This window comes from Pangasianodon hypophthalmus, chromosome 2 (genome assembly GCF_027358585.1).
Source record: "Pangasianodon hypophthalmus isolate fPanHyp1 chromosome 2, fPanHyp1.pri, whole genome shotgun sequence".
Classification (NCBI taxonomy): Eukaryota; Metazoa; Chordata; class Actinopteri; order Siluriformes; family Pangasiidae; genus Pangasianodon; species Pangasianodon hypophthalmus.
The window spans coordinates 1545736-1561199 of record NC_069711.1 but is presented as its reverse complement, the minus strand read 5'-3'; the positions used below and the strand labels follow the sequence as shown (position 1 = coordinate 1561199).

The window sequence follows — 15464 nt, the reverse complement described above, 5'->3', positions numbered from 1 at the left end:
TTAAGAGTCACTGTATAAAACTTAACTGCGTAACTGCCTACACAGCAGAGCATCATCACTGAACCCTCGCTTGTCGAATTATGTCACAACATCACCATTATATGACTGATCCACCATTATAACATTATCTGACTCCACCGTTATATGTATGCTGGCTTATGTCAGTTGTCGTGAAGGGCTTATGTAGGTGTCATGTCACTGTATGAACTCTACCTTGTAGTAAGATGTAGTTACCCTAATGATAAAGGTTAAATCAGTCAGTTTGCACTGAAGATGGAGTTGAAGAAACATTGAAGCACACTAAACTATTTGTTATGACACACTTATGTAGCCATGAAATTGTCATAACACAACCTTATGTTAAACAAAAATGTCTCATTTGATTGGGGTGTTACGTCAACTTCACATCAAACTCGAAGAGCTCTCTATGTCAGCTGACGCTTTTTAGAATAATCCTTTATGAAGGTTTATGTAGTTGTTATGTAGCCATATGAACACTATTTTAAGTAAGGTGTTAAGGTAATAATCAAATCCAAAAGCAAATCCAAAGAAATAACGTGTACTTGTTGATATGGTGAAGTTTCCTGGAGACATTTATTTAACATTTATGGAAGGAGTCTCCAGTGTCAGCGCTTTGTAACAGTCACTAATATTCTCAACGCAGGAATATCTTCAAAAATAGAGGACAAGATGTGTGGTTTGTTTTTGGTCTTCTTTTTGTCTTTGTTTTATTTTTTTCTTTTACCCTCCACCTTGGGTTATTTCAATAAGCCATAAAAGTGATGCCGTTTGTTGAAATATTTTTGATTGGAATGGACTAAAGCCAGACATACTGTGAAAGAATCCTGTTTAAATGAAGCTTAATTCTGTAATTCCTCCACATAACTGTGTTCCAATATAGCGTGATTGCACATTTAGACATTTCTATCCCTCTTAGGCAAATATCCCAAGAGGACAAAAACTGGGAGAGCAACATCCAGGAGCTACAGAAAACGGTAAAGATGAAAATGATTATAATAAAAAAGAGATTTAAATGAATCACAATGATAATGTTCTTCCTGCCCACATGGTTCCTGGTGTAACCCCACTTGACAGTTCCTTTCCTGTTCTGGTGTTATTGTCATATTGAAGAGAAGGAGCACTAATTTCTCTGATTATGGCTGAGAGAACATAATTGGTGTCGGAGAGAGGCCAGTCTACTGTATCTCTCTCCTCCTTCACTGATTCGCTTTGCTTTTTTTTTTTTTTTTTTTTTTTTTTGTACAGCACAGAATCACAGATAAAGTCCTGCTGGTGAAGTGTGTGTCGGTGCTCTGCATAGTCATCTTCATGTTCTTCCTGAACTCCTTTGTAGCTGGGATTCATCTGGAGCTTGGTGAGAATTATTAACCGTTTCCACTTCCAGTATAGACACGTACCAATTGAATGCATTTAAGGAGGAAGTGCTGCACAATTATTCTGCTCCTTTTATAACATGCCTTGAGAGCGATTCTAATTAAGAGAGCAGTATTAGCATAGAAGTTAATTTGTGCATATTTCAAGCCATCTGTTGACAAAGTAATTATTTGCAGCTGGGCCTAAAATACAATAAAACACTCCACCATGGAAGCGGTAAGGCATTCAACAAATATTTGGCTGGGACAACAGAAGGCCTTAATTTTGTTCCTCTCAAGGTTTGAATTTATGGTGTCTTCAGATTAGTCATTAATGTTGAATTCTATACTGCTTTATAAATTATATAATGCTTTTAACACACATTGTCACAAAGAAACTTTACAGAAATCTGCATGCAGATTTAGATCGAGGAACAAAGAGTGGCAAGAAAAAACTCCCAGAGACAACATGAGGAAAAATACCTTAAGCCGAATTCAGTAAAGTTCAAAAGTTATGTCGATATTTACACAGGGAAAAAGCAGCGGGTTACGCAACTCCAGTTCCCTCTGCAGTCCTCATTTTCTATCCCTGATTTTTAGAGGCAGCTGTTTGTGTTTAAAGGCAGTAATCTAATACTGGAAAAACCCCGTAACTGACGCTTCTGCTCAAGAAAAACTGGCGCTACATGCATTACGTGTGTGAACTACATGCAGATCTTTATTACACTTCACTACACTGTACTCCACTAAACTTTACTAAACTCCACTACACTGTACTCCACTACACTTTACTAAACTCCACTACACTGTACTCCACTTCACTTTACTAAACTCCACTACACTGTACTCCACTTCACTTTACTAAACTCCACTACACTGTACTCCACTTCACTTTACTAAACTCCACTACACTGTACTCCACTACACTTTACTAAACTCCACTACACTGTACTCCACTACACTGTACTCCACTACACTTTACTAAACTTCACTACACTGTACTCCACTACACTTTACTAAACTCCACTACACTGTACTCCACTACACTTTACTATACTCCACTACACTGTACTCCACTTCACTTTACTAAACTCCACTACACTGTACTCCACTTCACTTTACTAAACTTCACTACACTGTACTCCACTACACTTTACTAAACTCCACTACACTGTACTCCACTACACTTTACTAAACTCCACTACACTGTACTCCACTTCACTTTACTAAACTCCACTACACTGTACTCCACTACACTTTACTAAACTTCACTACACTGTACTCCACTTCACTTTACTAAACTTCACTACACTTTACTCCACTACACTTTACTAAACTCCACTACACTGTACTCCACTTCACTTTACTAAACTCCACTACACTGTACTCCACTTCACTTTACTAAACTTCACTACACTGTACTCCACTTCACTTTACTAAACTTCACTACACTGTACTCCACTTCACTTTACTAAACTTCACTACACTGTACTCCACTTCACTTTACTAAACTCCACTACACTGTACTCCACTTCACTTTACTAAACTCCACTACACTGTACTCCACTTCACTTTACTAAACTCCACTACACTGTACTCCACTACACTTTACTAAACTTCACTACACTGTACTCCACTTCACTTTACTAAACTTCACTACACTGTACTCCACTTCACTTTACTAAACTCCACTACACTGTACTCCACTACACTTTACTAAACTCCACTACACTGTACTCCACTACACTTTACTAAACTTCACTACACTGTACTCCACTTCACTTTACTAAACTCCACTACACTGTACTCCACTACACTTTACTAAACTCCACTACACTGTACTCCACTTCACTTTACTAAACTTCACTACACTGTACTCCACTTCACTTTACTAAACTTCACTACACTGTACTCCACTTCACTTTACTAAACTCCACTACACTGTACTCCACTACACTTTACTAAACTCCACTACACTGTACTCCACTACACTTTACTATACTCCACTACACTGTACTCCACTTCACTTTACTAAACTCCACTACACTGTACTCCACTACACTTTACTAAACTTCACTACACTGTACTCCACTTCACTTTACTAAACTTCACTACACTTTACTCCACTACACTTTACTAAACTCCACTACACTGTACTCCACTTCACTTTACTAAACTCCACTACACTGTACTCCACTTCACTTTACTAAACTTCACTACACTGTACTCCACTTCACTTTACTAAACTTCACTACACTGTACTCCACTACACTTTACTAAACTCCACTACACTGTACTCCACTTCACTTTACTAAACTTCACTACACTGTACTCCACTACACTTTACTAAACTCCACTACACTGTACTCCACTTCACTTTACTAAACTTCACTACACTGTACTCCACTTCACTTTACTAAACTCCACTACACTGTACTCCACTACACTTTACTAAACTCCACTACACTGTACTCCACTACACTTTACTAAACTTCACTACACTGTACTCCACTTCACTTTACTAAACTTCACTACACTGTACTCCACTACACTTTACTAAACTCCACTACACTGTACTCCACTTCACTTTACTAAACTTCACTACACTGTACTCCACTTCACTTTACTAAACTTCACTACACTGTACTCCACTACACTTTACTAAACTCCACTACACTGTACTCCACTTCACTTTACTAAACTCCACTACACTGTACTCCACTTCACTTTACTAAACTTCACTACACTGTACTCCACTTCACTTTACTAAACTTCACTACACTGTACTCCACTTCACTTTACTAAACTTCACTACACTGTACTCCACTACACTTTACTAAACTCCACTACACTGTACTCCACTTCACTTTACTAAACTTCACTACACTGTACTCCACTTCACTTTACTAAACTTCACTACACTGTACTCCACTTCACTTTACTAAACTTCACTACACTGTACTCCACTACACTTTACTAAACTCCACTACACTGTACTCCACTACACTTTACTAAACTCCACTACACTGTACTCCACTTCACTTTACTAAACTTCACTACACTGTACTCCACTTCACTTTACTAAACTCCACTACACTGTACTCCACTACACTTTACTAAACTCCACTACACTGTACTCCACTACACTTTACTAAACTCCACTACACTGTACTCCACTTCACTTTACTAAACTTCACTACACTGTACTCCACTACACTTTACTAAACTCCACTACACTGTACTCCACTTCACTTTACTAAACTTCACTACACTGTACTCCACTTCACTTTACTAAACTTCACTACACTGTACTCCACTTCACTTTACTAAACTCCACTACACTTTTCTCCACTACACTGTACTCCACTTCACTTTACTAAACTCCACTACACTGTACTCCACTTCACTACACTGTACTCCACTACACTTTACTAAACTCCACTACACTGTACTCCACTTCACTTTACTAAACTCCACTACACTGTACTCCACTTCACTTTACTAAACTTCACTACACTTTACTCTACTTCATTTTACTAAACTTCACTTTACTACACAATAGTCCACTTCACTTCACTTTACTCCACTACACTTTTCTCCACTTCACTTTACTCCACTACAATTAACTTTACTCCACTTCACTTTACTCCACTACACTTCACTTTACTCCACTACACTTCACTTTACTCCACTACACTTCACTTTACTCCACTACACTTTACTTTACTCCACTACACTTAACTTTACTCCACTACACTTTTCTCCACTTCACTTTACTCCACTACACTTCACTTTACTCCACTACACTTCACTTTACTCCACTACACTTAACTTTACTCCACTACACTTTTCTCCACTTCACTTTACTCCACTACACTTCACTTTACTCCACTACACTTCACTTTACTCCACTACACTTTTCTCCACTTCACTTTACTCCACTACACTTCACTTTACTCCACTTCACTTTACTCCACTATACTTCACTTTACTCCACTACACTTCACTTTACTCCACTACAATTAACTTTACTCCACTACACTTCACTTTACTCAACTATACTATACTCGACCACACTCCACTACACTTTACTCCACTTCAGTCCACTTAACTTTACTCCACTACACTTTTTTTCACCTTACTCTACTACACTTTACTTTACTCCACTACAGTTTACTCCACTACAGTTAACTCCACATATGTAATGTAATTTACAGTATTTAATAGCCTTTGGATGCTTTTTGGAACTGTGGCACTATTTGGTGCTGTTTGGGGAAAATAAAATCACTCAAAATAAATGGAAAAACTTGGCCTCCTGGAAATGTGGTGTTAGGATTCAGTCTACACCCAGACTTAAAGTCGAAAATAGGGTCAGCAGGCTGCTGGCCGTTCAGAGCAGGTTGAATTCTGGAAGACTAAATATAATCCACATCTTTATACCGAACCTCGAGACAGAACACACACTGCAATGTGGAGTAACAAAAACAGGAAATCAATGCACAGGGTAGCGAAATCTTTTCCCTGTGAGTACTTCCCATGGTTCAGAGCCACATGATTAATGAGTTGTTTCCTTGCTGCATTTGTTTTAGATGCTGCTGTAACACTGAAGGATAGTGTTCATAGGGCTACATGGCAAATGTATAAACACCCAAAAACCTTTATAAAGCGATAATCAGCTATAATCCAGCCTGTTTTTGTCAGATTTGATGTCAAGATGGCACCCAAGGGAAGTAATGTCAATTGTTTTTGTTGACATAAGGTAGTGTTATAGCATTCCCCAGACTGACGTATGTTAAACATAACATGACATGACACTTGACTTTGCAGCTAAGTGAATTTCCGGTATATCAGAGTGTTGCCATGATGATCATGTGACATAAATATTAAAACTAGACTTACTCTATTTTTGAGAAAATATACAGAACTCACGATGGTGCCATTACAGTGTCATAAGTATAATCATAAGCGTATCATAACCATTCATAAACATCTCTAAAAGAGCTACAGATAATATACATAACCTTCACTGTTTAAACCGTCACCATGTCGCAGTGTCATAATGCAGGTGTTCATGCTGACATTCCCAGTAAGTGCTGCTTATGAACTATTAACATGTTTATCATGTCATAATGCACACTGTTATAATCCATGCTGTTATAACTATTTATAAAAATGAATTATGCCTTATAGGAATATTTATTATGCATTATGAAAGAAAAAAACTTTCATTATAAATAGTGTACTATGTCAACAATTCATAATGCGTTCATAAGGCATTATAAATGTTATAATTATTAATGCATTACACTTTATAGCTATCTTTATTATGCTTTATGAATGGTTTACATAATGCCTTATAAGCAGTGTTTAAAGCATTACATTATTAACAGCAAAGAAACTCAGTTTCAGCTTGAATAGTAAATAACAATTCATAATGCATTCATAAGGCATTATAAACATTGTTATATTTATGAAAATGCATTAGACTTTATATCAGTGTGTGCTATGCAGTCTGAATTGTTAACATGATGTATTATAGGTAGCATTCATAAGACAAAAGAAACAGTTTGAATAGTCTGTTCTTCATGGCTCTATGTCTGTTAATAACTGCAGTAAGTCAACTGTTTGTTATATCTCTATTAATACATACAGTACACAGTAATTCAGGCTTATTACAATTGTGCAAAATGTAATATTCTAAATTTTATTATTTAAAAAAAAAGTCTCATTTGACTCAGACTTCATGTTATGAATGTGTTATAGATGATTATAGACATGCCCTTCATAGGAAGTGTTCCTGAGCCACCACTGCAGCTATAAATTGCTGATTAAAAAGTGAGCGCAGTCTCTCGCTCATGCAAAATCACTTTAAAGCAGAAAATCAGTGTAGTCGTAATGTCTAGAAACACACTGTACATGTTAAACACTGCTCATTTAATTCGTCTGACATTAGCTACAGTACATTTCCTTTTCACTTTAAGTCCGGTCTAAACGTGATTCATTGTGCGTGCCATGGAAAGAATGCGATGATTGAGTGCAGCAGTACATTTCAGCATTTCAGCCATCACCATCCGGGATTAGGTACCTGAGCCCGAGCTTGACGAGACTGTGTTTACAGCTCGCCCACAGGCCCGGGACGATACACTTGTTTTGCGTTTGATGAATGAGCCTCTGTGCAGCGACTTCAGCTCCTCATCCGGCTTTTAATTGAAGAGCTTTCTGGCTTTCTGTCATTCTCTACAGTACCTTATTACACCGGTTCCAACCGCCTCCACCTATAGCAGGGTGCCGTGGGTAACAGCGCTGTGCAAAAGCACCTTTTTTATCCTGTTTGTAAATTATTTATTTATTTTTTTAAAAATATACTACCTGAATGCATCATTACGCAGAGTACAGAGGCTTTTATATTCACTGACTGGTGCTTGTTGTAGAACTAAATCTTACTAGCAATTCATCAATAAACAGAGATAAAAAGCAGTTACAACTAGCTACAACTATTTTTCTGCAGTGCTATTCCAAACATTTGTGACTTTTCGTCTTATTGTGAATTTTATTATTATTTTTTTTAATAAGCACTCCAAGGCCAACTGGAAACTTCCTTCTCCTAGAGCATTCGCATGAAACTTGTGAATTCATTCTTTTGACAAAGGAAGACGAATATAGAAAGCTGTTGCTGGGTAACTGGGAAGTACACATGCCTAGCATGAAGTTGCTAATATCTGAGGCTAACGCATATATTAAACACGGCTAATATACAGTAACTATCACAACTCACAACACTAAGCAAAGCTACACCTTAATATGACTCTATAGTATACAGTTATAGAACAGTAGTGATTTATATTCTCACAATCCCGTGTCCTCTCAAGGTTTCTTCCTCATGTCGTCTCAGGGAGTGTTTTCTTGTCACCGTCGACTCTGGCTTGCTCATTAGAGATAAATCTAAATCTATATCTGGATTTCTATACAGCTGCTTTGTGACAATGTATATCGTTAAAAGCGATATATAAATAAAATTGAATTGAATTGAATCTTTTCTATAAGCTGCATATCAAAAACAGAAAATACTGTATCTGATCATAAATAAATCAAAACCATGACGACGTTCTCAGACATTATTTCAACCTAATGTATTTCTGTCTATAAGGGTGAAGTCGTTTAGAAATGCAAGTGAATCAGATTTATAATTGATTAATATAAAACAGAAACGCTCCCAAATGCTGTGTGTAGTTTTTGGTCATTTTATTTTCACACCCTTTTCCTGCTTTAGATTGTTTACGATTTCATTTTCTGATTCACAACAACATTTTTTAATCTGCTAGAATTTATTCTTTATTTTTAAATTTCTGTCATTGACATAAAAAGTATCTCCTTTGATGATAGCTATTATTCTTTTTTTTTTTTGGTTTAGTATTAACTTGGCTGATGTTAGCTAGCTAGCAAGCTGGAATTTGTCATCGCTAATACGATTCTTGTCTCGCAAACCTCAAAAAAAGACTTTTACTTAGCGACGGGAAAGTGTGTTTTTTTTTTTTTTTTTTTTTTGTACAGGCTCCTTACAGATCTGTAATGACTTACTTTATGTGAGGAGATGATTTCAGACGTGGATAACCTTAGAGTTCATTCATTCATTCATTCATCTTCAGTAAACACTTTATCCTGATCAGGGTCGAGGTGGATCCGGAGCCTCTCGGAATCTCGGGAACTCTGAACTCTGTGTGGGAATATGGCCTGGATTGGACAACAGTCCATTGCGTATTTATCTCAATTGTTATGCTTTTAACATTTAGTTACAGCCTTTCCTATGTTTAACTAGTGAACTTGTTCCCAAACAAAGACTTGTTTCTGTAATCAGGAGTTGCATCTCAAATCCTGGGGCAGTGGTGGTTCAGTGGTTAAGGTTCTTGGGTTATTAATCAGAAGGTCAGGGTTTCAAGCCCCAGCAATGCCAAGCTGCCATAGTTGGGCCCTTGAGCAAGGCCCTTAACCCTTTCTGCTCCAGGGGTGCTGTATCATCTCTGACCCCAGCCTTCTAACTAGCTGGGATATGCAAAGAAAAGAATTTCACTGTGCTGATAAAGGCTTCTTCTTCTTCTTCTTCTTCTAAATCCCATCCTACTGACATCCCATTAAAATGCAGCATAGGCGATTATTAACCACGTCCTGTTTTAGTATGTTATTTCTCTTTTTGTGGATTTAACACTGTACATCAGAAGCAAGCTGAGATATGACAAAAGGAAGGGGAAGCAAACAGGAAATGTCTTGCCATTAATGTCTTGGCCGCTCTTCCTGCTTTCTGCTCTCTCTTCATGCATCAATCTCTATTTCCTCTATTTCTTTTTTCATCTCTCCCTGTCTTTGCCTGTTCCCTGGCCACCTGCCTCAAAAGCTGATTTGCAATTAGCATCTCAGTGGGGCTACAACCACAGGTATAAAACACACACCCACACACACACACACACTCAACATATTTTAAAGCAACCTGAAAAGACTTACATATTTTTCCTCTTCTCATCTTATTTTTCCCTATTCCAGTCTCCCTTGTTTTTCTCTTTGTGACACTTGTTGTTTCTCACCAGTATTATTTGTCATCTTCTCCCTGTGTCCTGGTTCACCCACAAAATTCATCTCTACTTCCTTTTTCGGCTTATCTATGAGCAGAGGTATAGCTACATGACAGGAAAGGCAGGGAATTGCCTAGGGACCCAAGCACTGAGCATTCAAAATGTCAAAATAGTATTTCAGGAAGCTCCCCTGAAGGGACCCAATCTCATTATCATGTTAAAATGAAGAGAACTTACCTGTTCGGAAGTCAAAAGCAAAAGTGGGAGCAAGAAAAGGAGGAAAAGAGGAAGTGGGAGAGTGAGAAATTGTGACTATAATGACAAATTAATTAAGGATGATGACTGTGAGCCTGAAAGTAATATAACAATAACGCAATTTCATTTCTGGCATCAAGCAGATAGAGAAATTGACATTAAATCTGGAACAAGTCTTGTTTTGCCAAAATTGGTATGTTAACTTGGCTTTTTAGACCAGATACAGCATTAGACCTCAGCTTTTTAGCCCTCGCAAAATAACAAATGTCTAACAAGTCAGGAATACATCTGATCTCAACAGTTTCTAGAAATCTGACACATATTTTGCAAGCAGCTATCATAACCAGCTGGTTAGCTTGTTATTTCAGAGCCCACAGTCTTAGAAGAAAAGGGTATAAGAGGTCATATTTAGAGCCAATTTGAAAAGGTAAGCCCTGTATTGTAGGATTCAAATATAATGGCTTTGAACATTGATCAAAACAAACTAGGTCAGAAAGTCCTCATGCATTTTTTAAAGGACCCCCACAGTTTCTAGAATTACCTTGGCCTAGTAATAAATCATTTGCTAAGTCCCCATGACTGCTTTTCTTGCATGTCTCTTGTCCCTCTCTTTCTCATTTGCCATAATCAGTGGCTTAATGATTTCCCAGTGGCAATCATAGGGCTCACCTTTTTAATCAAATTTTACAGAAGGTGGAAGCATATTTAGCCCTTCTTTCTCCCAAGGATAGGTGGGAAAATTGGGATCATTTGTTGCTGGCATTGGTCTTAGTCCCAGCATGTGTGTGTGCATGTGTGTGTATGAGAGAGAAGTGGGAGGCTTGTGTAATGAGTCTTTGATTAGAGTGACCAAGCTTGACCAGACACATTATCCGTGTGTCTCATAGCGGAGGCTCCTGACTCTCTCGTATTAATGGAGAATTAGGCAGTGAGACCAGGAGGCGCATGGAGATGAAATTGCACAGATAGGGAAGTCTGTATGGAGGTTTTAAATCTTTTGCTTTATTACTGTATCAGCCACTAGCAGGACCTTATTGAGGGAAATGAATAATGAGTGAACTGGCTTCATAGTAGCGTACTCATACTGAGAATTACACATAAACTGTGAATTGCATTTATTCTTAAAATTTAATGTCAGATAAATTATAATCAATGCGATCAATAGAAGAACCAGCAAATGAACAAGATATTGATACTCACAATGTTGACACTATGTGTCTGACTCAAGTGCAGGCTCCCAGGCTGTCAAGTTCAAGTCAACTCTGGAGTCCCAAGCCATAGAATCTGAGTTGAGTCCAAAACCATAGTCTGAATCAACTCCATTGTTCCTTGAACATGTCAAGTTCAGAGCGCCTAACTCTGGAGTACAAGTTGGGTCCATGTTAAGTCCAGTGTCTCTATAATCAAGTTGAGTCCAGATAACTGGATAAGCTGTAGAGCTCAATTTGACTCTAGAGACCCAAACAGCAGAGTTTCAGTTAGAGTCCCTAGATCTAAAATTAGACTTGACTCCCTAGTTCCAAGAGTCTAAAGCAATGCCAAAGTCCCAAACTGTAAAATCCAAAGATATTCCAGAGTCTCTAAGCTGTAGAGCTTGAGACAAGTTCCTAGTCTGAATTGACTTCAGACTCCTAAACCATAAAAGAATCCAAATTAATTCCAATGTCCCAAGCTGTAGAGTCCAAAACAACTCCAGAGTTGTAAGTCATAGAACTAGAATCAATTCCAAAGGCAAAAACTGTAGAGTATGTGTCAATTCCTGAATTCCTAGCCCTAGTGTTGACTACAGGGGCTTAAACCAAAAACAATCTGACTCATGCCACAAATCCCAAACACAGTCTGACTCATCCCACGAATCCCAGGCTATAGAGTTCTTTTTCACTCCAGATTCCCAAACTGTAATGTCTGTGTCGTCTCCAGAGGCCCAAACTGTAGAGTCTGTCTCAAGTTAAGTGTTCCTAGCTCTAGAATCTGAGTTAACTTTAGTGTCCTAAACCATAAAAAAGTTTTCAGAGTCATCTTCAAAATCCCAAACTGTAGAGTTTATTTCCATTCCAGAATCTCAAGCATGAGTCTGCGTTAACCCCAGTGTCCCAAACTGTAGATTATATGTCAAGTCCAGGTGACTACAGGGTCCTAAACCATAAAAGAGTCTGACTCAACTCTGGAGTCCTTAGAAGTAGGGTTCATTTCCACCCCAGAGTCCCAAGCCGTAGAGCTAAAGTCAAGGCCAGAGTCCCAAACTGTAGGATTTCAGTTGACGTTAGAGTTCAAAACCATAAAGAATCAGACTCATTCTAATGTACCAAGCCATACAGTTCTTTTCTACAACAGAGTCCCAAACTATAGAGTCAAATCCACAGTCCCAGGTTGTAGTGCTAGAATCAAGTCCAGAGTTCTCTGCTCAAGAGTTGACTAGAGTCGGACTCTTCTCCAGAGTTCTTTTGCACTTCAGTCCCAAACTAGTCTATGTCAAGTCCAGAGGTCTAAACTGTATAGCCTGTGTCAAGTCAAGAGTTTCTAACTTTAGTGTCTGTGTTGACTCCAGGATCCTAAACCCAAGAGTCCAACACAACTCCAGAGTCTTAACCGGTAGAGTTCATTTCCACTTGAGAATCCCAAATTGTAGACTCAGAGTCGACTACAGAGTCCCCAGCTGTAGAGCTTCCCTATTATATAGGGAAAATTAATACTTTTTAGCAAAATTTTTCTTTATTTACAAAACATCTTCTGCATGATTGCCAATTTTTGTAAACACACAGAGTTGCCTCTCCCACTCATGATGAACTTGGTGATCTGATCTAGCCATGAGAATATCAATACGTTCTTCTTTTGTCAAAGTTATTCTTAAAGGCTATCTAAAAAAATAAACTAAGTATAAAAACATTTGGAAGACATTTTGCTAAAAAATGTTAATTCCCCCTATGTATAGAGACTTTTGGGACACCTTGTAGTGTCTGAATCAAGTCCAGAGTCCCCAGCTGTAGAGCTAGAGTCAAGTACAGAGTCAAGTCATGTCGAGTCCCAAACTATAGTCTGTCTTGGGTCCAGATTGCTTAGCTTTAGAGTCTGAGTAAACTTTAGAGTCCCAAACTATAAAAGAGTTAGAATTGTTGGCAGAATCCCAAGCCTTACAGTTATTTTCCTTGCCAAAATATCAAACTATAGTGTCTGAATCAAGTCCAGAGTCCCCAGCTGTAGAGCTAGAGTCAAGTCCAGATTCCCAAACTATAGAGTCTGTGTCAAGTCCAGATTACTTGGCTATAGAGACTGAGTCAACTCCAGAGACCCAACTCGAGAGTATTTATCTACTGCACTATAGAATAAGAGTCTACCATATACTTAGTCATGCAATAGCCTGTAGGCTTTCACATTGCATGTCTAATGAAGGACCTCTGTGCTGGCTATTTCTACTGGTGAAGTGGTGCTGAACAGATAAAAGAAGTGCAGAGAACAGATGCATCATGCATTTCCTGCTGACACTTGGCCACGTAATGGTGATTATTAAAAGTGGCTGCCTTACATCTAATGCAATATTTTGATAAAATCAGAAACGTTTATTCTGTGATGAAATCTTAAGAAAAGTGAAGGGTACATCCAACAACATGTTATTTAAGCATGTTAATCGTACCATTTTGACACTTCAGAGGCTTTCAGCAAGCAGTAAGAGTGATGCTAAATGTTATTTAAGTGTGTTGTTCAGCCTCTGAGATGCCGGAAGTTTTTTTTTTTTTTTTTACTGTAATAGAGTACTGCTGGAGCTTGGAGGTATTACACAACTAATTAACACATATCCAGTCCATCAGAGACCCTGGGAATATATCTCAGACTCTCTGTGTGAGGCTATGGTTATTATTTTCTCTGCAGGTGTGACACCTAGATCAAGTCATCCTCACTGCTTTTAACCTAAAGCACTGTCGAGTCGCACAGCTTGCGTTTGCCTTGAAAAAATCACTGGGAGTCAGTTTTCTGTAAACACATTAAGCATAGTCTTGCAATAAATTAAAACATAGATTGTCTTCAGGCATTTTGTCCATTTTATGCCACTTTTATATAGTTATAAGCCTTATTGAATAGCAGCACTTTTTCTTCACAGTATTAACAGGAACAATCTGCTACAATCACACTGATATTTAGATAACTACCTGAAAGCTCACAGTGTTTTCACCCTTGAGTCGTTTTGCTGCAAATCTGACAAATTGACACTTATGAAATATTAGCCTCTTTTGCAGTTGGCTTAAAACCAAAATGGAGCCACGTTTAAATGGCCGCTCATCGAAATCATGCAGCTGTTAGCAAAGAAGTGTCAATTACATATATTTGGCAACAGTTTACAGCTCCTTTTAGTCTGAATAGGGTTTTATAACACTACTGTGTTGGTTGACCTAACTCAATAACCACGTGGTTCAAGACTATTTGTTAGTAAAGAATTAATTTAGAAGGTGCAGCAAAGAAGTAATATTTTCATCCAGTAGTTTTAATGTGGTTTATCTACAGTATATAAAAAAACAGATAAAAATAACAATTTGTTAAACAATATTGATACATTTTTTTCTTTCACCTTCTTCAACAAGGGAGCCAATAATTCTGGAGCTGTCTGTAGTTTATTATTGAAATTACAAGAAAATGAGTCATTCATACATTCAGTCATTCAGAAATGTTGACACAAGAAAACGTAGTGTCTGAATCAAATTACTGTGTTAGTATAAGAAATATATAATAAAATAAAAGCCCTGCGTGTTTCTGTGCGTGTGATGTGCTAATAACATTAACACAAACTTAGCAGCTTGTCACGTTGCTGGCCTTTTGACTGTTACGTGCTAACTACCTTAGCAATTCTGCTCTTTTCACCATTTCACAGAAAGGCTGTGAACATATGTCAGCACCTCACGCATAAATAATTACACCAAACATGTTGATGGTGCTGAGACGTACATAAAAACCTGGTTTATTAGAATAAAAATGAAATACTTAAAAATAAGGCTCAGTATGTAATACTCGGAAACAAGACTCTTTATATGTAACTCGATAAGTGCAAAAAATATTGATAATCGTGCCTTCACGACATTTACATGCAGGTAAATAATCTGATCCGCTGTATGCGTATGTGATCATTGCTCCATTTTGAAAATCAAGCAGCTTGTAAGTAAACTATTTTATTGACTGACGCCACGCTGTTTCATTTCCTTCACATGCACAATCTTTATATTTAGTCGACTGTGTCCACTTGTACATTTATTGGAAATAAAATTGACCTGAGGTTGAGGTTGAT

General features: G+C 37.8%; 1 protein-coding gene across 1 annotated transcript in view; it reads left to right on the top strand.

Annotated features, from left to right (window-relative positions):
- oca2 (oculocutaneous albinism II) overlaps positions 1–15464 on the top strand; it is a 97792-nt gene that overhangs the window by 48142 nt on the left and 34186 nt on the right. Inside the window, exons 17-18 of the mRNA XM_034298272.2 lie at positions 938–995; positions 1267–1375. Of these exons, the coding sequence (XP_034154163.2) occupies positions 938–995; positions 1267–1375 (167 nt within the window). The remainder of the gene's footprint in view (positions 1–937; positions 996–1266; positions 1376–15464) is intronic.